General features: G+C 43.7%; 1 protein-coding gene across 2 annotated transcripts in view; it reads right to left on the bottom strand.

Moving 5' to 3' along the window:
- FRMD4A (FERM domain containing 4A) overlaps positions 1–20,455 on the bottom strand; it is a 284,467-nt gene extending 264,012 nt beyond the window's left edge. Inside the window, exon 1 of one of the 2 annotated variants that reach the window (XM_087420815.1) lies at positions 20,244–20,455. In XM_087420815.1, the coding sequence (XP_087276941.1) occupies positions 20,244–20,402 (159 nt within the window). In that variant the 5' untranslated portion in view covers positions 20,403–20,455. The remainder of the gene's footprint in view (positions 1–20,243) is intronic. The other variant, XM_004425353.3, reaches the window with a different exon arrangement.
- Positions 20,456–24,900: the final 4,445 nt, after the last annotated feature.

Here is a 24,900-nt window from a genome sequence, read left to right as displayed (position 1 = left end):
CAACTCGGGGTATATTTTGCTCTTCTAGCTCCACAGAGTGAAGACCAGAATCGATACTGCCAAGATTTTTTAGAAGCTTCAAACATAGTTAAATCTTGGAAGACCTTTTATGACTTACAAAGCAATTTCACAAACTTATGATCTTCACATCAACCCTACTGGATAGATTTCATAAATCCCCATTTTGTATATAAGGGAAACTGAGGCCCAGAGTGGGTAAATGACAGTTAATAAGTTCTACCAAGCTGATGGTAACTGAACCTAGGTGTGATAGTGTGATTTATAATAAGAAATAAATTTTTGGTCTTCGTCCCTGCTCCTGGCACAGAGTTTCTAAAATCGTCAGAATTTACCAAGTGATAAGAGTGACAGAGGTGTCTTTTGTTATACATAACAAGCCCCTTTCGACAAATCTGAGTTTACATTAATGGAGTGACGTTTGGAAAGACCCTAAAGATGGTGGCTGGTTGCCAGGGGAGCCAACTGTGTGACGAGAAAGTTGGAACTTTCAGTCCCAACCCTCCACCTCCAGGGTGGGAGAGGGGCTGGAGGTTGAACCAATCATCATGGCCAATGATTTAATCAATCACGCCTACATAATGAAGCCTCCATAAAAACCCCAAAGGATTGGGTTTTGAGAGGTTTTGGATTGGTGAACACGTGGAGGTGCTGGGAGAGTGGTGCGCCTGGAGAGGGCATGGAAGCTCTGCACCCCTTTCCCCACACCTCACCCTATGCATCTCTCCCATCTGACTGTTCCTCAGTTATATCCTTTTATAATAAGCCAGTAATCTAGTAAGTAAAACGTTTTCCTGTGTTCTGTGAGCCACTCTAGCCAATTAATTGAACCAGAGGAGGTGGGCCTGGGAACCTCTGATCTATAGTCAGTTGGTCAGAAGCATGGGTGATGACCTGGACTTTCTCTTGGGATCTGAGAAGGCGGGTGGGCAGTCTTGTAGGATTGAACCCTTAACCTGTGGGAGCTGAGGCTATCTCCAGGTAGTGTCAGAATTGAGTTGAACTGTAGGACACCCCGCTGGTGTCCCAGAATTGCTTCATGTGTGGAAAACCCGCACATCTGTGTCAGAAGTGAAGTCGTGTTGTAGCAGAGTATTGAGAACAGAGAATAAACATGAGTGCTTTCTCTTTCCCCTAGGTTTTCCGTCTCCAAGCTGCACGCTAAACTACTGAGATTTCTCCGCGTCTTGTTTCAGAAGCGATGGTTATGGAGAGCAGACATTCACATCTGTGTAGTTCTCTCTTTGGAATGCGTGAAATAAGATGCTAGTAATTCTTCATGTCATCAAGAGTCAACGGTTCTTAGGACAGATCACAGCATCTCCAAAAATGTTTCTTTAATTAGCAGTATTACCGACTTTGTAACACGTAGACGATTTCCCCAGGAAAGAGTCTTACGGGTTAATTCAGTGTGACCTTATCCTGTGTTAGGAATTCTCCTCCACAGCTGGTCCTGTGGAGATGAAAAACATGTACACACCCTAAAATCTTGTCCCAGATGAGTGGCTTTGGGGGATGCTAAATTCCCAGGCAGGCGGAGGCAAAAAAGAAAGGGACATTTGCCTTTGTTGTTTGGCTAAATTTCACTGATGTTTCAGTGTGATGTTATTTCTGGCATCAGCCTGATTAGTGACTCAAAGACTGGTTTTAATTTGGGGAAAGTCTGAATCTTAGATTTCATTTCTGTCTTCTCTTATCTCTTCACTGAAATGCAACTAATTTAGTATTGTGTTGATCTAGTTGGAGGGGATAGAAAAACAAGTAAGATCTGATCTTTCCACTTGAGATGCCTACAGTAGGAGATATAAGACATTATATAAGTAATGCTATTTCAAGGCAGAATGATAATGATACCAGAGCTACCCAGTGCTGTAGGAATTGTGCGTTTTGGGGAGAATTCTACCTTTCCATTCCCTCCTTCTTCCTCTCTCTTTTTGCTCACCACACTCTAGACATGCTGTCTTCTCTTCCTAGAGGAGGCCACACTTGTTTCTGCCTCAGGACCTTTGCACTTGCTCTTCCCTCTGGCCTCTGTTCTCTAGAACTTTGCTTGCCTGGTTCTTTTTTGTCGTTTGCGTCTCAGCTAAGATGTCATCACGTTAGGAAGCCTTCCCGATGACCTTATTCCGCTTATTTGTTTAGTTACTACCTCTCTTGCACAATAGAACGTAAGCTTCCCATGTATACATTTGAGAGTCAAGGATAAACTATGCCATGAACATGCTGATACTCAAGAAAATCCCAAGATTCAAAGGGAGACTAAAGAGAGAAGAGAACAAGACTGAGAATTAATCTTTGCATTTACCCATTTAGGTGGACTGAGGAGCAAGAGAAACCGGCAATGGAAGCTAAGAAGGAAGAGGAGGAGGATAGTACAGGGAGATAGAAGCCAAGGGTGCTGGGTACCTCCAAGCAAAAAGGTGATCAAAGCTACAGAAACGATGAGGAGGGTGGGAAACTGGCATTGGATGTGACAAGCGAATGGTCACTGGTGATTTCTGCGTGAAGCAGGAACAGTAGGGGCAGAGGCCACGGTTCTGAGGGTTTAAGGAGTGGGTGATGAGCATGCGGGGGCTCTGGGAATAGTGTATTCCGCCAGATGGCTACTAGAGAAGGGAGGAGAGAGTTAGTGTGCCATCTTGGGATTGTAGAAGCTTGAGAGAACCTGCTTTTTAGGATAAATGGGAAGAGCTAAGTGTGAGCGCAGACTGAGAGGAAACCAGAGAAGGGAAACATAGAAGACGAAAAAAGCAGAGTTTCTAGACAAAATTACTAAAAGAGGCGTGAGAAGAAGGAGAAAGAGAAGGGGTTCAGCTAGCCAAGCTTGGGGTGGGGGATGTCATCCTAATCAATAGGAAAAACGCTAAGGATGATCAGGTATTATGATCTAAAACCTTGCAGAGAAGTGGTAGGTGAGAATATCTGTTCCCTTTGCTTTTCCAAGTTTTGGACTTCCTTTCTTAAGATGTTCTTAAAGATTTTCATCTTAAATTAGAAGTGATTTGTTTTAGAGCCAATTAAACCTGGTTTAATTGAACATCTCCAAGAAGAAGCAAGCACAATTTGTTTTTTACAACGTATATGGCTTTTTTGCCTCGTTTATGCTTTTTTTTTGGTGAGGAAGATTAGCTCTGAGCTAACACCTGTTGCCAAGCCTCCTCTGTTTGCTGAGCAAGATTGGCCTTGGGCTAACATCCGTGCCCAGCTTCCTCTACTTTATATGTTGGACGCTGCCACAGCATGGCTTGATAAGCCGTACATGGGCCCATGCCCAGGATTGGAACCTGTGAACCCCGGAGCATGCAAACTTAACCACTATGCCACCGGACTGGCCCCCTGTTTATGCTTTTTGTATTCTGACTTTTCAGATAATACACGATCATTATTTAAAAAACTGGAAAATGCAGAAAAGTGAAAGGAAGTTAAAATGTGTCTGCAATTCCACTACCCAGAAATAACTGCTATATTACAGCCTAGTGGCAAAAAGCATGAATTCTAGAAGCATCTGCCATGGTTCCAGTCTGGCTCTGTCACTTCTTACTGAGGGACTCTTGCAAGTTACATAAACTTTAAAGCATTGGTGTCTTCATATGTCAGACAGAGATGGTGGTAACAGCCACTGCCTAGCAAGGCTGTTGTGAAGATTGAATTATAAAATGTTTTCACAACATATAGCTGGTCCCTGGCATATAGGGAGCACTCAAAGGTGTCTATTTCATGATAACGGCATTTTCCACCTGACTCTCGCCTATAGATGTTCTCCTCTTGTGAAATGGAAATTGCTTTGTATGAAGAGTTGTGTATTCTGTTTTTGTTCACACACACCATTAGCTTGTGAACATTTTCCTGTAAATTTCCGACATTTCCCTTTTCATTCTAAAGCGAGCGCTGGCGTGATTCTCCCACGAAAAGAAAGAACTGCATATTGTCATTACTCTTGCAGAATCAGCTAGTTTTACTCTTTGTAAAATTTAAGAACTCAGCCATTCATAATCACACAAGAAGTTCACTTTGTAAAGAATCCTCACAGGGCAGCAGCCGGTCCTTATCCCTTCTTTACGAAAAAAACAAAAGAGAAGCGAAAATGAAGGATCTGGCACTGTGCCAGGACATCAGGGCAGAAACAGACCAAAATGTGTGCCGTTTTTAGTTCTCCACCCAGCCTTTGCCGCTTCTCTTTAGGTTGGGCTGGGTTTGAACAGAAAATAATAAAAGGACAACCCTCTTTCTAAGCAGTTTCTTATCGTGCTCAGTGTCTGGCTGTCCAAGGAATGGGTAAGGGACGCCTCATGAGAAGCATGGCCCCAGCGCTGTGAGACCCCTTCCAGACCCTGGTTCCACAGTCCCATGGAGCGTGCCCTCATCCCCTCCTGCTCGCAGCCTGTGTGATGGCTGGGGTCATCAGCAAAGCTCCTCCAAGGTACCACCCGGGGTATGTCACAGACCCACAGGCCTGGGTCCACACCCCCGCACCAACCCTCCCAGAGCGCCCGTGTGAACTGCAGGGTCACCATGCAAAGGTGACTCGTTGTCACCCTTTTAATCTGTGAGACCATAGACGGTAGGTAGGCTAGAAATAATCAAATTGTCTTTAAAAGCAATTTGAATTTTCTTCTAATAAAGGACGTCGACTTCAATTCTTTCAGCCAGAGACACAATTTTCTTTTTTGGACGGGCCCCATTTTTCAAATGTCGCAGGATCTTCACAAAGCATACATCATATTCAATTGTGTAAGGTAGTCATCCAACCCGATTTTAATAATTCTGCTCTTAAATGCCATTTAATGGGTGATCCATCGTCCTCCTAACCCAAGTTACTGATGCGCAAATGCACAAAGAAGGATCTGGCGGCTGGTGGGGCTAATGGTACAGCAGGGGTGGAGAAGGCTCTCTCTGGCTCAGGGTACCTTCATTCTGAGATGAACTGTGCTATTAGCCCGCCGGCCTTTTGCATAGGGCTAGGCGCTAACTCTTGAAGTCTGGGGCTGCATTTCCCTCCTTAATTAAAAACACACTGTAATACCAGAGGTGGCGCCTGATGGCAGTCTCACTGGCCAACGCGGAGCCAATGCCCTGCCGGGGTCTACTTTGTTTTGGAATTTCTAGTGTGTTAAAGGCCCTACAGAGAAACTGTGTTCCATATGTCAGTATACCCAGCCTTCCAGAGAAGTGCAATGTGAGGGGCGGGAGAGGGTGCTGGTTAGTAGTCAATGCTGGGAGGAGGGGAAGGACATTGTTCTTCTACATAAAGCAGTATGTGCAAAGACTATTTCTATATTTTCCAGGCTCTCCCATTCTTGGTTTGAAATTGGTAATGCATGTGAAACATACGAAGGTGGTTTTTATTTCAAGCCCTTTCAAATTCATCTCTAAAGCTGCTGTAAAAGGCTTTCCTAGCAAGGCTAGATTTCCAGGAGTGCTTACATGATGAATAAAGGATTAATAAGGAAACTCCTACCATTTATGGAGCATCTCGTATGTGCTATACCATATGCTGAGTGGTTTAGGGAAGTTATCTTATTCTCAGAACAATCCTATAAGAAAATGATTTTCACCCCATTTTGTAGAAGAGGAAAGTGAGAGTCAGGACAACTAAGTAGCTTGCCAAGTTCATGCAACAAGTACACGATGGATCTGTATTTGGTGGAGACAGGTAATCTGGACCTGTAACAGTCAGACAAAAGTCTCTGCTAATCTCAGATACACCATGAGGCTCATGGAAAGTTACTAGCTGCACCTCCGTGTTCATTACAGCATTGTTCACAATAGCCAAGACATGGAAACAACCTAAGTGCCCATCAATGGATGACTGGACAAAGAAGTTCTGGTATATATATACACAATGGAATATTACGCAGCCATACATGAGAAGGAAATTCTGCCATTTGGAACAACGTGAATGGGCCTTGAAGGCGTTATGTTAAGTGAAATAAGTCAGATAGAGAAAGACAAATGCCGTGTGATCTTACATGTGAATCTAAAAAACAAAACAAAACAACAAACTCATAGAAAAAGAGATCAGATTTGTGGTTGTCATAGGCACGGGGTAGGGGGAGGGGAATTGGATGAAGGGGGTCAAAGTACAAACTTCCAGTTATAAAATAAATAAGTCCTGGGGATGTGATGTACAACACGATGACTATAGTTAACATTGCTGTGCGGTATATATAAAAGTTGTTAAGAGAATAAATCCCAAGAATTCTTATCACAAGGGAAAAAACATTTTTCTTTTGGCATCTTGACGAGATGATGAATGTTAACTAAACTTATTGTGGTAATCGTTTCACAATATATGTAAGTCAAATCATTATGCTCTACACCTTAAAGTTATACAGTGCGCATGTCAATATCTCAATAAAACTGGAAAAAAAATAAAATTATTAGCTGAGGAAAAATAAAATAATGGTGGACGTATGGCTGTGTATTTTTCCCAGTGGCACAGAAGATTGTGGATTGATTTAGCAGCGAGTTTTAAGATTCAAATGAATTGTCTTGAATTTCTGAGCAGCATTCACAATTTGGAGAACAGCTCAGAGTCGATGAAAAAACAATACAATAAGGCTACTCCCAACTGTTGGCCCTCAGCAAACGCCTGGGAGGGGCAGAAAGCAGGAGACGTTGAGCATTTTTGAAAACTGAGATTCACAATGAGTTCCACATTCAGTTCTGATCCGCCCTCCAGCCCCCACACCGGGCAGGCACTTCCTCAAAGCCTGAGAACTGAGCCTCTGCTGTCCAGAAGATTCTTGTTAAAAAACTGGCTTAGAAAGTCGTGAAAAGAGTCAGCAGGCTCTGAACCACAGGGTAATCCAAACAGTTTATTAATAACAGGATCAGCTCTCTCTCCTGTGGACGGCTCTGACTCTACAGATGTGTGTGGGGAGGAGAAATCTGTCTTGAAGCCGAAAGATTCAACAAATAGGCAGGTTCCTTCGTGAGGCTATACTGCCCAACTGTTTATGTTTATGAACCTTACCACTTCTTTTTAGTTTGTACTTTATCATAAACAGAGTCTAAAGAAAAAGGAGGTAGTGTTAACCCTCCTTTGCTGGGGAAAGCACAGCGTCTCGTAGTGAGAATCTAGCTGGGAAACGGGAATCCTTGGTGTTATTTCTGGCGACAATATTAATTCACAGGGTTGAGGAAACCACTAGCTGTTTTCTGCCTTCAATTCCCCATTCTGGTCATTCCTATTTGTGTCCTTGTATCTCCTTTGTCCTCAACTCTCTCTTTCAGTCTCTCTCTCTCTCTCTCTGAAATGTAAGCCACTTAGAAAGTTGATGATACACAGTAACTATGAACACATTGCAGATCCGCATCCCCCCCTTTTTCCTTTGCTTGCATTATTTTTCCTATTTGGAAACCCTCCCTCTCCTCTAGCCTAGATGAATTCTGAACTTTCTTTGTCTTCCTCCCTGAATCCCACTCTGAGCCCTGGTCCCTTCTTCCTCTGAAATTCAACAGTACTCGTTATCTGAACTTCTCACCTGGCCTCTATAGGCTCCCTCCATGCATTGCTAGTTATCTTTTTCCTACTTACCTGAATGATTTACCCAGTTGCTTTGAAAGTTGTAGCGAATACCTTATCCTATCCCTTTGTGTTTCTCTCTCAGTATTAGCACACTGACTGGCATGGAACTCAATAAAGGTTGTTGATTGAAATGTAAAACAGTAATGGTAACAGCAGCAATGGCTACCTTTTATTGAAGGCTTACTGTTTACCAGCATGATGCTGAGAGCTTTACCTGCAATATCGCACTCATTACAAAAAATTTTGAGGTCTTATGTTTGCCCATGTTATAGCCCATGTTACAGTGGAGGAAACTGAATTCATTAACAAGATAATGATCATACAACTGGTAGGTGGTGGACCTGAGATTCAGCCCCAGAGCTATGAGATTCCCTAACTACCATGCCACCAATCCCCAATCAAGAAATCCTTGATGATTGATTAAAAGAACAATGAAACGAGTCAGGGAACTTTGAATTTATGATTTACAAGGCCGTAGAAATGGTGAGCAGGCAACTAAAACAGAAGAAGGAAGGAGATAATGTAAGGATTCCACAAATATGCCTTTGCAGTCAGCAGATTCTCATAGGACCCCCGTGGAGACCATATTTCTGAGTGCTGCAAATCCTGAACTCTGAAGTCAAACTAGGTTTGAATCTTGGCTCCAAAACTCACTAGCTGATTGATCCTGGGCAAGTGACTTAAAGCGCCCTGTGACTCAATTTCCTTGGGTATAAATTGGATAGTTGTGGTACCGCCCTCATTTGGTTGCCTTGAGGATTCAATATATCCATGTGAAGTACACATATATCAAGCATTAAATAAATATCAGCTGTTATTATCAAGAACCTCTAACCTAGACCAAAACAATAGAATCTAGGCTTATAGGCAGAAGTTGGGTATTTCACAGATTCTTTGGGGAAAGAGTTCTGATTTTATCCTTCAATCCCAAACACAACAAAGGAACTGCAGGTAGGTAGTTTTAGAAGAAGAAAGAAATGCAACCCAATGACTGTGTCTTAAGGATTACCAAGTAATGCCAATGTCACGCTGACCAGAAATTCTGCACTCAAATGGCTGTCAGAGCGTGTGAAGGGCAGGCACCAGGAAGGACCTCCTGCTGGTAGATGGTTAACACAGCAGTGTGTGAATTGGTGTTTTCTACAATTACTGAACACAGCAATGAAGAGCTGGATCAAATCTTGCTTCTGATTGTTTCTTATGAGCTTTGTGACCTTGGGCTAGTGACCTTACCTCCATTTTCTTATTTTGCTGAGGGAGATTCGCCCTGAGCTAACATCTGTGCCAATCTTCCTCTATTTTGTATGTGGATCACTGCCACAGCATGGCTGATGCGTGGTGTAGGTCTGAGCCTGGGATCCGAACCCGTGAACCCAGGCCGCCAAAGTGGAGCGCGCCAAACTTAACCACCATGTCACGGGGCTGGTCCCTCTATTTCCTTATCTGTAAAATGGAGTAAACATAGTAGCAACCTGATAGGATCATTGGGAAAATTAAAGTATACGTAAAGCACGTGGAGCGGAACTAAATAACCATCTTTAATTTATTTCACTTCATATAGTGGTAACCAGTCTAGACAAGTAGTTTCCTTGAGTGGCTGAGATGTAGTCTTGACAGAAGAGAAGAGATTACTCTAAGTTGACAAGATTCCCCAGCATTCCCAGTATTTTATTTTCTAAGGTAGCTTAGATATGGGAAATGTATTAGACAGCATTGGCTGGAATTCTCAGGTCCCTTCTTCTCAGCAACCCCCTCCCTACAATGGTTATCCACTAATGTCTGCCCATGTTCAAAAGCGGTGATTTTTGCTGTTGTGGTTCAGATTTGATGTCAGGTGAGATGCTCTGAATCTCCTGCAGAGACCTTTTAGAGGAAGGCCAGGTTGTGTCACAACAGCTGAGCCAATTTTTTTCCAAGGATTTACCTAAGGCTTCGTGGGCACGGGAGGCGAACTAAATATAACATCAGCGGTTAAAAGGAGGCCACACCAACCTCATCCGTGTCTTTGATTCCTGTCCCTGAGCACACAGTGAGAGCTGGTGCTTTATGCCCTTCTGCTGCCATGCCTGGATCAGAGCCCTCAGAGGTGTCAGCTGCAATTTGCCCCCCAGGGCTGAATATCAACAAGCACTTCCTCTTGCTCAGAAAATGCTTAGGGGTGCCCTGTGCCCTTGACTTGGCCAAGAGAGAAAACAAACGGCGGGTTATTTGGCCCAGAGCAGTAGACGCTGTGGAAGAGCCTCGGTGGCTGCCCCACCAATGCTGGCTTAGGGTAGCACAAACAAAGCCGCGTGGTGTGGGAGAGGCAGCCCCTGCGCTCGGATCCAGAATCCTCAGGGAGGAGAGAACAGAGGGCCCTTCAGATTTCTAGGAAGCACTAACCTTGTGACTTTCACTCAGCTGTGCGTCCCCAGTGGCATCTGCTACCTAAGACACCAAAATGGCCTGCTAAGCATCTTGGGTTACAGTTTGTTTATTTCTTGACGAAACTGTCTGTCAAAAGACTGCCTTAAATTTCTCCCGGAAACTTAAAGGAGGCTCACGAATAACAATCCTATACAAATTTTGGAAAATTGAGGGTTTTTTTCCATCTTTGAGAGATTAAGGAATATTGTTTTGTATCCCCACTCAGTTCTCGGACAAGATGATACAAAAGGACCAGATATCTCTAAATTTGCTTTTATGTTGTAGCAAATGAGTAAGTTGATAATAATGGCTTAACATTCCCTGAGTGCTTATTATTTTTCAGGCTTGGTTTAAGTATTTTACATATAATGCCTCATTCAAGAGTTGTTAGGTCTGTTTTATTGATGAGAAGATTTGTCTGGGAATTGGAACTCATACGTAATTCATTGATGCCAGGGCATGTGCCCTCAACCCTGGGTAAGCTGACCCTCTGTGATAGGCGGCCCAGCTTCCCACCCACCTGCTTTTACCAGCATCCCCGGTGGTTGGGGTGGCCATGTGACTGTGTTCTGGCCAATGGGCTATGAATAGAAGGGAAGAACACCACTTCTAGGTTAGACCCACAAAAAACTACGCAGGGTGCTTCCCGTCTCTGTCTTCCTTTGGTAGAGGAATAGGCCACTGAGCCCCTGGAGGAGGGCAGAATCACAAGATGACCCTGAACGATTCTGTGGAAGGCTGTCTACCAACCAGAACATGCTGGACTTACTGTGAGTGAGAAATAAATTTCTGTCGTGTTAAGTGACCGAGATTTCCAAGGTATCCACTGCAGAAGCCCAAGTTACTTTAACTGATGTACCCTATGATAAAAATGAACTGATCATTCACAGTTAAAAAGTTATGGTTAGTGGACCCTGATGGCAGAACTGCCATCTAGGTCTCAACTGCATGTTTTCTCTCAATCTGCAGGGTGTGCCACCATAATGCGGAAATTCTCCTCTAACTTAGAAAGATGATAGAGACCCATACCCTGTTTCTATCTTCCAAAGGGAGTCAGCATGACATGAAAATAATCAGATTGCACAATCATCACTTATTGGGAACCCATCTGGTGTGGGGATGAGCTCATAGCCTTGAGAATGAAGAAAATTTCCAGCTGAGGCTGGTTGGTGAGGCTTCCAAAATAGACCAGCTGGTTTTCACAAGGTCCAATGGCAGGTTAGGACAACGCTTAGTGAAGAGTGTCCAGTGGTCAAGCAGCATGGTCCCCATTATTGTAAATGATAGAAAACACATTACGCTTATTGGACGCGTGATTGTTAGGTCTAAGAAATTCAGTATTCTTGTCCTGTCTGCTGCGGCAACTTTGGGTCGGTATGTAGTGTTATTCTTGCCTTTCCCCACCACTCTCTTTGCCTGATTAACTCCCACTTAACTTTAAGATCTCTGTTCTCGTATTGCCTCCTCAGGAAGCCTTGCCTGACATCTCAGGACAGGTGAGTTCCCCTGTTGTATGCTCCTAGGCCACCAAGTACCTTGTCCTCAAAGCATTGACCTCCAATGGTAATTTCCTGTGAGTTTGTGTAATGATTATATTCACACTGTTGAATGAATGAATGATTGTCAGATCTCTGCCATTGGAATAGAACTTCTATAAGAGTATGGAATCCTATTTTGTTTTGCTCACCATCCCATCTCCGGAACCTAGCACAATATCTGGCATATAGCAGGTGTTCATTCCTTATTTGTTAGATGAATGAACAAACACGTGAATGAATGACTAAATGGATGAATGCATGATCTTCATTTAATTAACAAGGCAGAAACATACTCTACCCGATTCATTGTAAAAGCTAGAAATGCCATTTGGAACACTTGACTTCAGCAGCTGCTGCTAGCCATCTTCTTCCAGATGACTCTGTTGAAAGAGACTACTCCCACTCAGCTGGCACTGCCACAGCCCATGGTGGCCCCAGAACAAATGTCCCTAGCATAGCCGCTGACATCTTTCCCCACAGGAGGCCAGCCACGAACTTCTCTGAGTCTCAATGTGGTTTCTTTATTTATAACTCCTCCCAGCAGTGTTGAGAATCGAAAATAAGAGAAGGCATTTGAAAGTACTCTGTAAACTACAAAAAGATATGCATGTATGTTTTTCTTGAAGTTAGGATGTGTGAAAAATTGTCTCTCAATTGATGGGATTTTTGAAAAGACACCAGTTTGTGAACAATAAGACATTTTGAGGATATTAGGCAAAGATTCTCCAATTAGTTAAATAATCATTTTTTCAAGGCAATGGCAGAGAAATTAGATCCCCCATGGTGTCCCTCAGCTTCACCCCAAGAGATCCCGAAACAAACATACAATTTAAGTAAAAAACTGGCTACTTCTCTCTGTTGGGATTACTATCTCTAGGCCTGAGTAGAAATTTAGAAGCACTCACTATTTGAAGGTAGTTTGATGTTGATCAAAAGCTAAAATTCTGAGTTGATTCCTACTATGCTTTGAAAGTAGATTAGCACATATCAGGAGGGACTGACCTAAAGTGAGAGATGGTTGATGTAGTAACTGACAGCTAATCTTAAACTGCCGAAGTATTATTTTCTCACTGGAACCAGGAAAGTGCTTTCATGGAGGATGAAAACATACCCCATGTCAGACTCAAAAATACTTTATGAACAAAGTAAGGACTGAGTTCTTACACTGTTTGCAAATACCGTCCACATCAAGAAGAATTAGAAACTTCAAGAAGGAAAGTTTTGCTTCCAGTCCTATTGCAAAGACACGATTCCACGTCAATGCGAGAAGATACTATTGCAACAGACAGGGTGTGTGACACACAAGCACACTGGTGGGAACGCAGACACAGCATCCTTTGCTGACAGGCACCAACAGCAGTAATGAGTGACAGCAAAGGTTAAAACAAACAAATGCTCCGACTTGACAAAAGTTACAAAGAAATCGAATGAATTTGCTAATTGTTCTTGCTGCAAGCCTTTTTTTCCTCCTTGAACCATAACACATGTCATAGATCATCGAAGAAAGGGCTAAGCCCCACGCCATATGTGGGCATGAAATAGTACAAAGGGCCCAGCTCTTTGAAAACATACATGGCCATGACGAAATGATGAAAGGGGAACAGCAAAAATAGCAAATTGAGAATCAAAGCCTAACTTTCCACATGTGGAAACGTTTGCTGGAATCACGGCATAATCCATCGGTCCCAGACTGGTTGTATTAGCTGTTTCAGAAGATACAAGTGAGTCATTGAAAACCCAATCTCATTTTAGAGGAATTGCTTGTCATTAGGAGAATTTACCCCTGACATCATTATAACTAATCATGCAGACAGCTGATAAAGTTACAGTTTCGAAATAGTTCATATTTCTAGAACCTTTCAGTTTCAGAAGCACGAGTTCTACTAAGAAGAAAACACATAAACTGTTCTCTGTGACTACAACCCCCACCCCAGGATGGTAAGGGGATCTCATATATTAGCTCACTCATCGTCTTGTTCTTCTTATACTGTTGGTGGGAAATGCGGTACATACAGGTCATTGCAGGTCTGGCTCTGTGGCCCACAGAGAGCTAGTTTTAGAGCATTGGGTTAGAACTGGTATATGTAAGTTAGAAAAAAGGACTCTCCCCAAATTCCTGACACTTGGGTGGTTACTCTAGCCATTGGTCTATATTTCCTTCTAGAAACAGCAGTGATGCGTGAACCACAGATGACTTTAAAACGATGTAAGAGACCACACTTCTTGGAGGAAAAGTGCCCTGAGACAATTTTGCGCTTCTACTTTCTCCAGTAGAGCTTATGTCTAAAATTCAGGTATGTTGCCTCTTTCTGCTTTGTTCAGGAGGCATTAGAAAATAAAAAACAAAGACAAAGTTGACAACTCTCATGAAGGGTGCAGTTTCTACAAATAGACCAAAAAAGAAAAAAAGAACTAATGACATCCAACTTAAAAAAATAACGATGGAAAACAGGCTCACATATGCCATACATATGTGTTCTATGTCTTTGGGGCCAGAAGAAACTTATGGCATGGCAATAACTCAGGTTGTTCGTCTTACTTATTTTATCTTTTCTATAGTTGGTATTGCACAACCAGGGGTAGCGGTGGGTAGGGTGGGAAGGTACAGAGCTGGATTGATCAGGAAGATAACGAAGCTTAGACCTTATGGCTCCTCACTTCTTAGGGCCTCTTCCATGTCTCTGGGATAATTCCTAGCAACGTGTGCACATCATCATATTTGCAAAATTGAGCTATTTTAATTGTCATTGGTTAGAACCAATGTCTCTTTCCACGACAACTTCTCCTCTGTTAAACTTCCCCTCTTGGTCAGGTAGCACTGGAATGGCCATGAGCATGTTTTGGAATTCAGCTAAGGGGAAGTTGAGTTGGGATATGTGTAGTTTGGGTTCAGCAGAATATATGTATGAGATTCATAGTCACTTCCATCTATGAACAGATGGAAATGGGCTGCCCCATTGTAGGAATGGCTTCCAGCTTCACTCCTCACCCTGCGTTGCCCATGAAAGTATGGAGTGAGATCTTATTCAGACGTTATTACATCTTACAGCCCCTGGCTGTGGAGGTGTGACCTCCAAATAGGACAAATAAGGTTTAAAATGCCAGGAGCCAGAAGCTAATCTGTGGAGCAATCTTCCAATATTAGACCAGTAAAATTATAAGTAGAGGATTTGGTTCTCATAAACTCTAGTCAAAAGTGGAAGCTTTTCCCCTGCCAGGAGTATATATAACATGCAACATACAAAATTACAATAGTTCCATATAATTTTTTCTTTATCAAAGGAAATAGAATGCAGTTGAGTTTTCCAGAATTCTTGTGTTTAGAAGGCACACACCTGTACTTTTACTATAAACAGCATGTAAGTCCAATAACAGATCACATATAAAAGAAACTCGAGAGAAGGCTTTTCAGAATTGACAACAATTCCAAAAATTTGCACAATATTTTCAATGACAAGTTGTGAATCTGAAACTAAACGAACCCTAATGAAAGGACAAATTTTAATCAGCCATGCTAGAGAGAAGGCCAGCTGGTCTTCCTCTTCTCTCTCTATAGAAAATATTACAAAGTCATTGGCTCATGAAGAAGGAACCAAAGAGTCGGCAGCCAAAATACGTAGAAAAAAAAGTATAACAGAGATGTGTTAGGCAGTTAATTAATAAACTTATGTCATTTTCTGGATTTTTTGTTGCATATGATATTTGTCAGCTTTCTTATATTTGTAATGTGTTGCGCTTTTCCTTTCACACCTAAATTGGTATAATTTTTTATTATTTTCCCTTTAAAACTTCCCCATCCCCGATTACAGAAGCTTCAGGCTCCACAATTAAGCCTTGTCTGAGAGAGAAAAGTGATAAAGTAGTATTGAGTTAAAAGGCACTTCAGAAAGATGAAAATTCCAGGGCTGGCCCGGTGGCGTAGTGGTTTAAGTTTGCTTGTTCTGCTTTGGCTGCCCGGGGTTTGCCGGTTCGGATCCTGGGCGCGGACCTACTCACTGTTCATCAAGCCATGCTGAGGCAGCGTCCCACATAGGAGAGCTACAACTCTACAACTATGATACACAACTGTGTACCGGTGCTTTGGAGAGGAAAAAGGAAAAGCGAAAGATTGGCAACAGATGTTAGCGCAGGGCCAATCTTCCTAAAAAAAAAAAAAGACAAACGTTCCTCAGAGAAGAGTCTGGAGCTGCCCACAGTGCCTGCAGGACACCAGGAGCCATTGTTTCTGGAGCGTGATGGGGATCTGGAAGTGAGGAAAGTTTCCCTCTGGAGCAGCAGTTGAGTCCTCTTCTGCCATGCTGAGTAGTCACTGCCATGCTGATTAACAAATCAGACCCTCTTTATGGTTTTGAGTAACATGGGCGATCACGTTCATTCTTGCAATAATAATAAAAGCAGCTAACATTTTTTGAGTGCTTTCTATGTGCCAAGCAATGGGCTTAATTTGAACTGAGTTAATCCTCATGATAATCTTGTCAAGTCGTTACACATGATCCTCAATTTTTAGGGGCCACATAATATTTTTGGCCTCTATTAGTGGTTCCTACTAATATCATGAATCACATGTAAAGAATACAGATTGCCAGGTCCCACCCTCTGCTGTTTTTAATCATTAAGTCGAAGGTGGGGCTTATGAAATTCATATATATTTTTTTAAAGTGGTCCCCAGTGATTCTGATGCTGCCTATTGGGGTTCTTGTAAGCATCTGCTTACTACCTGCTCAAGGGCTCGCTAGATGGATTGCACATTAGAATCACCTGGAAAGTTTTCAAAACACACCAGTACCAATACTCTAGATCAATTAAATCAGAATCTCTAAGAGTAAAGCCTGGGCACGGGTGGTTTTAAAAGCTTCCCAGTTGAACTTAAAGTTCAGCCAGGGATTGACAGCCACAACCATGAAAGCACTGCTACGAAATAATAGAAAATGTCTATATTGGTCTCTGTCCCGGTTCCTGGTACACAGCTCCTAAAACCCTTGTAATTTTCCTAAGTGATAAGATACTAGGAGCATCTTTTCTCCTACTACTTGGTCTTTAACCCTGGTTCCTGACACAGAGCTCCTAAATCCCTTGGAATTTCCTGGGTGATAGGAGTGTCTTTTGTTCTAACTAGGTGACTCTTGGCGGGCTCCTAGATGGGGGCTAGTCTCCAGAAAGACCAAGCCATGGTTAGATGCCTGGAACTTTCGGCTCCATCCCCCATCCTCCGAGAAGGGGAGGGTGCTGGAGATTGACTTCAAGACTGATCATGCATACGTGATGAAGTCTCCATAAAAATACTAAAAAACAGGGTTTGGAGAGCTTCTGGGTTGGTGAATATGTCCATATGCTGGGACGGTGGCATACCCCAACTCTACCCCAACTCCAACAGAAAATCCTGCACTCAGGATCCTTCCAGACCTCACCTTGTGTATCTCTTCACCTGTCTGTTCATCTGTTTCCTTCATCATATAATAAACTGGTAAACATAAGAATGTGTTTCCCTGAGCTATGTGAGCTGTTCTAGTAAATGACTGAGTCCAAGGCAGGGTGGTCATGTGAACCTCCAATTTGTAGTCAAGTAGGACTGAAGTTGTGGGTGACCCAGGGACCTACTACTTGTGACTGGTATCTGCAGTGGGGCACTCTCGTGGGACTGAGCCCTTGACCTGTGGGGTCTGCGCTAAGTCCAGGCAGTTATGTCAGAATTGCTTGGTGTGGAAAACCTCCACATCTGGTATCAGAAGTGTTACGAGTGTGATAATAGTGTAAGAGTAAAGGAAAACCCAGAGAGGTTTTCCAAGACAATTGCCTAAACAAAATACATAAAAATGGCTACTAATCCCCTTATCACTAGTAAAGAAAGACATTCTTTTTTTTTTTTTGGTGAGGAAGAGTGGCCCTGAGCTAACACGTGTTGCCAACCTTTCTCTTTTTGCTTAAGGAAGATTGTCCCTGAACTAACATCTGTGCCCATCTTCCTCTATTTTGTATGTGGGACACCGCCACAGCATGGCTTGATGAGCAGTGTGTAGCTCCGCACCCAGGATCCAAAGCTGTGAACCCGGGCTGCCGAAGCAGAGTGCACCGAACGTAACCACTACACCAGTGGCTCGGCCCCAAGAAGGACATTCTTGATGAATTTTTCCCAAGATAAAAAACAGTAAGAATACAGTATATTAAAAAAACCACATTTCCCATTTGTATATAGTTTAGCATCTGCAGCACACTTTCACAAATATCTCCTTACTGAATGAGAATACTCTTACCCCTCCATGAAGCTATTATACCCACTCTATAAGAGAAAGAAAAGGGTGTAAGAGAATAAAGGATTTTCTGGTAAAGTTTTCCTTGAGCAAAGTTAGCTACTCTCTGCTCTTCCCTCGGAGACTCTATTTATTGAAATGCAATCAGTTGGTTTCTTGATTCTTCCCCAGGAGGCTGTGAGCTCCTGAGGACGGGCCAGTATTTTATTTTCAGTTTTCCTTTAAACCAGCTCTGCTTGCCAGTGTGAATGGGGGCTGGGAGCGGGTAAAGCTGCCCAGGAGATGGTAAGTCTTGTCCAGAACTCATTCAGACCACCTCTGGTCCAGCACAGCTGTTTTTTGCCTCTCTACCTTCTCCCAGCCCCCAAGCTTGGCTCTGCAGACAGCTAACTGGTCAACCTGGCCTCGTAGGTTTGTGAATTAGTTTAGATTTGCCACCTGGCTTTCCCTTTGGCAACTGCTTTCCAGACCCACCTGTGGGAATTACCTGCTGGCTGTGGACAAGGCCGTGTGGGTTACAGGCATCTGCTCCCTGGGCTGACCAGCCCGGCTCGGCCAGAGGACCGTGGACAAGCATGAGGTGTGACTAGCCTTTGGGTCTAAATTGCCTACCGAGGTCCAGGCCCGTAACTGCTGCTCAGTAAATGTCTGGTGAGCTGAGTTGAGAATGAACAGGAACAAAGTTTTTTTTCCAGGTCTGGTGGCCAATAACTCAATGTTCTCGTCAGTACAATTTCTATGTTATGGGAGGTCCTGAAAAAGCCCCGTGAGGGTGGGGCTAGCCCACCCTGCTTACTCGATTTAGAAGCTTGTTTTTCTATAACTTGATGAGATACAAGGGAACACAACAGGAGATTAAAAGAAAGTGGGAAACAGAGGTAAGGAGCCAGGACCCCCAGACTCATTCACAATCACAGCAACAACTAAGAAGACAGAATGATCTTGATTAAGGAATTACCCCAAAATGCCAAGCTGTTTGAGATTTCACTCGAAACCAAGGTTTCAGAAAAAGCTTCGAATGGACAAACCAACCACGGGACTGCTTGAATCTCCCATCTGGGAGATTTTTTTTCCAGAATTCTTTCAGATTCACAATTCGTCATTGGAAACATTTCAGTGTAAATTTTTCAGATTGTTGTCGAATTTGGGCAGACCTCTCTAACTTCTTTTATATATGAACTATTACAGACATATCTGCTGTTTGTAGTAAAACTATAGGTATGTACTCCTCAAACACGAGAATTCTGGAAAAAAATCTTGTTTCCAGAAACCACTCGAATGGTCTTTACTCCATCTGCCTAAGGGCAGATGAAAAAGCAGGAGCAGGGGTGCTGGAAGGGCTGTGCTCCTCTGTAAAATCAACTCAGCACTCTTGGGCACGTCTTCCAAGGAGCTGTCCCTTCAATGCAAATCCAGACATTCCACGAGGAGGGGTGCGGGGAAGGGGTGGCTACGTGGTCCTGCATTGTTTAGCCATTACGGTTCATTAAGGGATTAGACTCTGCCAACTTACGCCTAAAAATACAAAGGCCAGCTGTGCCTGTTTGGTTCCAAGCAGTGGATGAGCCAGCTAACAAAGAGAGGACCAGACCACTCCAGTTGACTTAGTGAAATAAACTGGGTTACAAAAACTCATCAACTGAGGAAGAGCTAGGGACACCTCCTTCAAGAACCAGGTCAGGGGAAGAGCCCCTTTGCTACTTCACCTTCACCCCCCTCAGTAAGTCTGGCTCCTTTCTCTCAGGCTGGGGGGGGGGCTGTCAGGACTGAGTTCCCGTGGCAAGCAGGGACCTGGCTTAACGCCACTAGTCTGGACAGATGGACGGGGAAAGGAGACGCTCTTGTCTCCTCCTTTTTAAGTGCAAGGCACCCCCAGCCAGTTGATTCAGAATGGCCACCCTCCTGCAGAATGTTTTCTCACATTCGAGAAAAAGAGACTTCAGAGGCCACCATGTAAGCCACCAAAGGGACAGGGAGGTGATGATGCAGGCTCGATATTGTTGCTCAGTGCTCGTCCCTCCTCGCCTCGTGACCCACACGCTCCTTACCAGCTTGTCACCACCCCCAACACACACACACACACACACACAGTGAGAAAACAGCATCTCTTGTGAGAAGAGCATGAACTCGCGGAAAGAGCAACCTCGTCTTTGCAGCCAGAAAAACTTTAGTTGAATCACAGGGCTCTGCCATTTACCAGCTGGGTGACTTTGAACAACGTATGTCCTTCTCTGAGTTTCAATAACCTCATCTCCAAAATGGTGACGGAAGCACCTTAATTATCAAGCTGTTTGGAAAACTGAACTAGACACTGCTTACGAAGCACCTCTCACAGTGCCTGGCGCCTAGAAGACGAGGCTCAATTAATGTTCGCCGCTCCCCCCATTTATCAGAAGAAGCTCCCTAGTCCTCAACACGTGACAGTACTTTACACCCCTTCCCCACCACCCCCCACCAATTTCTCACGCCACAGAGAAACGTAAAAGGAGTTTCAGGTCCCACCTGGTAGACAGCCCTGGAGAAGCACCATGGTTTCAGCATCAGCTGCAGGACCCGAAGGTTCCCCCCTCGGCATGTCCTCAGTGTCCGGAAAGCCAGCTCCCACATCAGCCGGTCCCAGCCACACAGCAGGTCCTCGGAGCCGAGCGGCCCCGCAGCCATGCCAGCTCCAGCCCCGCCTTCGCCCCTCTGCTCCCAGGCCCCACATCCAGGGCTGCGTTCTTTTAGTAACGCAAAGTTCAAATGTCACTAAGATTTAATCAGGCAAGGAAAAAATGCAGTCAAAATAACTCCGTTTCCTCTTGTTCCACCCTCCTCCCCCTACCTTCCCTCACCACTACCCTCCCTAATCTTCGGGGACTGTTTTCCCTCAAGGATTAGCAAACGCCTCCTAAATCAAAATGTTTTCTCGCTGTCTCTGGGAACTCACCAGGGACAAGGTAAAAATAAGCTTTTTAGCCTGCAGATAAGTGCACATCCCTCCCTCTCCTCTCGGTGGACTGCCGCGGACACAGAGCTGGCTTTTTGGGCAAGTCAAAGCAGAATTTAGGGAAGAGCCCGAACCCAGAGGCATCACTGAGTTCTCATAGTTCCGGGATTCCGTCCAGGGTGAGAAGCAGAGGGGAAGGAACCACGGCGTCCCCTGCCAACATTCCCAAGGCATTCCATCTCTTCTCTTAACTCTCTCACACTTAGAGAACCAGAGAGCTTCTGCGTGGCAAAGCAAAAACTCCTATTTTTTTTTTTTTTTTTTTTTGGCTGAGGAAGATTTGCCCAGAGCTAACATCTGTGCCAATCTTCCTCTATTTTGTATGTGGGTCGCTGCCACGGCACGGTTGACAAGTGGTGTAGGTCTATGCCCAGGATCCGAACCCACGAACCCCGGGCTGCAGAAGTGGAGCATGGCAAACTTAACCACTAGGCCATCAGGTCAGCCCCAAAGCCCAATTTTTTATCGACCCTGGAGAAGGTGCTATTTCTGCAGACAATGTATAAAAACCCAGGCATTTTCTTTGGAAATTTCCCAAGTTTAGATTAGGATGGGAAGGCTGCAAGAAAACTTATCTGATAGATTTCATATCAACATCCACGATTTTGGAACAAAGCAGATACAAGAGGTGAAAAGAACATAGCTCATTTTTCCCCAGAATGGGTCATTTCCTACAAAAGCTCTTGCAATTTGATCACATATTGGATAAACCCTGTGAAGACCTTAAGCCAAGGAAAGGCACCCAGCTAAACGTGGCACGGCTATGCAAGAGATCAATTAAGTTGTTTTGATTTTTGATTATTTTTAGCGATGTTTCTGAAGGGCATCTGCATCCTAATTCAATAGATTATGTGGCACAAGATGAGAGGCCAGAGCAGGAAGAGGAGGCAGGGGGCGGGGGAGGATTCAGTCACAACACAGCCTGTGCAGTTAAGAGGAGGGGCGTGTTTAGTCTTAATATCATTTTGATTGTATGGCCCTGAAAAACCATGGGAGTTACTGAGTCTTACTTGCCTTCTGCACATTCTTCCCATTTATTTATTTCTTTCTCTTCAGCTTGAACCTTTAATATCATCAGAAATGTGGTGGAGCATAACTCACCGACTGGAATGGACGGAAGTCAGATATAGCTGAGTTTGAATGTGGCCCTACCGCTTACTGTGTGACCTTCGACAAATTAATGAACTTCTCTGACTTATTTCTTTATCTGTAAGATGGGAATCATATCGACTTCACAGGGTTGTTGCAGGGATTAAATGAGGTGACATATTTAAAATCAATAACACAGGGTGTGGCATGTAGCTGATTTTAATTTTTTTTTTTGGAGTGCTTACCGTGATCGGGTAATTCAAGGACCTTACCTACCACTGATAATATGAAACTCTTGGGACCATGTCAAAATCTGTGTTCCTCTAAATCATCTTCTTTTAATTCCTTTTCTCCTTTTGCTATGGATCCATGCATTAATTAATCTAATTAATATGTGAAGCCCATTTTCACTGAAACTTTTCTTTGATGAGTTTATTATTTTTCCGTGAGTCATACACCCTGCATGATTTCATTCCTGTATATTATTCCTTTATTTCCACACACCTGTAATAAAGGCGAGTGAGGCTAAGGAATCTTGCCTTTCTACAAACACCCCATGAACGGAGATAGTTTTATTAAAGAAGGAAGGAAGGAAGGAAGGAAAGAAAGAGAAAGAAAGACAAGCTAAATTAAAAAACAAATAGTACTTGGAAAATGACTGTTCCATTAACATTAGCTAACTGCCTTGGTATTTTCAAGAAAAAACAAGCTATATCATAGTTTCTGCCTGGTCCCCGAGCTCATGCTCTCCATCCTCTGGGGATTTTGGCTGTGAACCAGCCTCTTATCCAAAGCATGTAATTATGGAATAGATAGGGACAATTTTAAAGGCACTCTTTTACTCTAAGATTAAATAATGTGACTTTAAAAATTAAAAAAAAAAGTTAAATATATATATTTAGTTTATGGTCTGGGAATATTTTAAGTCTAAATGTGTCATATTAAACTTTTTAAAAACATGCTGGGATATAAACATATTAATTCCCGAGAACAGCAAGAACTCCAACTGCCCTGAAGTCTGTACCACTCATGGGGACAGGGACGTCCTCTGCAGAGACTTGCTCTGGAGCCTGCCATCTGAGCCCGGTAATAGCACAGATGTCTTTGAGCCCACGGAAGCACGGTGACAGGGAGTGGTTGTGCCCATGTGCTGGTGCAGGAGGCTGCCCAGTCTCGCTGGCCCAGTCTCTTCAATCATATCTCTGATTCTGCCCTAGACTTGAGGTCACTAGTTCAGATTTTCACAGGGCAGCTTCCCCGATGGCATCTGAGAGGCTGTGTGTGCAAACAGCACCACTACCATGGACCACAATGCTCTGTGCTTTTAAAAGGGATTTATAATTCTCAGAGCAATTAGATACAGATGTGTGTCTCTGTGTATCTGTTTGTATGTATACGTGTGTCTGTGTGTCTGTGTATCTGTGTTTGTGTGTGCGTGTGTCTGTGTGTCTGCATGTGCGTCTGTGTGTGTGTGTGTACACATTCATTTTACAGAGGAGGAAATCGCAGTGCAGAGGGTCTGAGTGCCCTGCCCAGGCCACATGAAGATTGTGACGGAGCAGGGGCATGGCACGAGGGCTCATCAGGCCAACAAATGACCTGGATTTGCCTTACTGGCTCCCAGCTCCTTTTATTCACTTTCTTTACTCTTCCCTCAAAAATAATTGAAAATTGGGGTTTTCTAGGCAATTTACCACTCAACAGTTGATCATAAAACTTAAAGAGTAAAGAATCGGTGACCTCCTGGGTGTCTAAAGGGTGAAGAACACCATTTGAGACACCGAGAATATATAATTAAAAGCTGGATCACCCCACCTTTCATGAGACTTTTTTGCTAATGTTTGGGGTGAAAAGAGTCTAAGTATTGAGTTCGTTGGCAGGATTGGGTCAGTGGCTGCGTGTTTGCCCACTGTATGCACTGGGGGGACGTCACAAGTAGAACCCAAGTCTTGGTCCTGGAGTTCCACATTTGGGAAGGGACCAGGGCTGGGCCACTGGAAGGGAGACAGGCGTCAGGAAGCCAGGAGCTCCCGCCCCGGACAAAGGAGGGAGAGGTGGGTGGACCTTGTAGGCCACTTAAGGCCACCAGGGCACAACCGGCGCTTCCCCCCTCGCCCTTGTCCAGCTGTTCATCGCCTGCCCTGTTTCCATCTCCTCGCCTCTGTGTTTTGTCCCTGTTCCCAGACTCTCATTCACTGTTAGTGGAAAGAGAGAGGAATTTTTTTTTAAAGCCAGAAATGCCTTTGCCTGACTCTAGGAATGTTTTTGGACATAAATATCGCCTTGAGAAGGACTCAGAAAAACTCTAAGTTGAAAGTAACATGAAGCACAATTGTGAATGAAATTTGCAAATACATAAAGACCCAGAAAATTGCACACACACGGAGAAGCATATTTATAGCAACCAAAGAAATGTTTTCAGAAATGCAATCTAATGTAAGCCATTTTAATTATTCAGTGATTATTTACTGACATCTATTTTAGAAGATGTCAGCAATAAGATTGACAGGAGGACTACTACACTCTGTGTCAGGTCAAAGTTGGCTACTGGGAGGCACAAGGAGTATTTTTTTTTTTTTTTTTTTTGCTGAGGAAGATTCACCCTGAGCTAACATCTGTGCCCAACTTCCTCTATTTTGTATGTGGGATGCCACCACAGCATGGCTGATGAGTTGTGTAGGTCTGCACCTGGGATCCAAACCCACAAACCTGGGCCGCTGAAGCGGAGTGCACTGAACCCAACCATATGTACATATATGTACATATGTACATATGGCCACAGGGCCAACCCCACAGGTAGTATTTTTAAAAAGATTCTCTTGGATGCCTTTCGTTATCTTTTACTGATAGGATCTGAAGGTAAAGAGCAGTTTCTCCAATATCAAAGCCCAGTCCAGTTGAGGCCCAATACCAAGACATTTCAACCAGAATTAAGGTCTTACTACAAGCCACATCTGTTCTCTTGGAAGAAGTAAAGAGGATCAATGGGCAACTTATTCGAAAGTGAGCCTCAGGAGGTGCTAGAAAATAAATGAATCCACAACAACGAGGGGAAAAGTAAGGGTGTGTTCAGAAATACCC

The sequence above is a fragment of the Ceratotherium simum genome, chromosome 32 (assembly GCF_057802395.1).
Source record: "Ceratotherium simum simum isolate JZ-2026a chromosome 32, ASM5780239v1, whole genome shotgun sequence".
NCBI lineage: Eukaryota > Metazoa > Chordata > Mammalia > Perissodactyla > Rhinocerotidae > Ceratotherium > Ceratotherium simum.
Note: the sequence above shows the minus strand (reverse complement) of the source record. Positions and strands in the feature narration are given on the sequence as shown.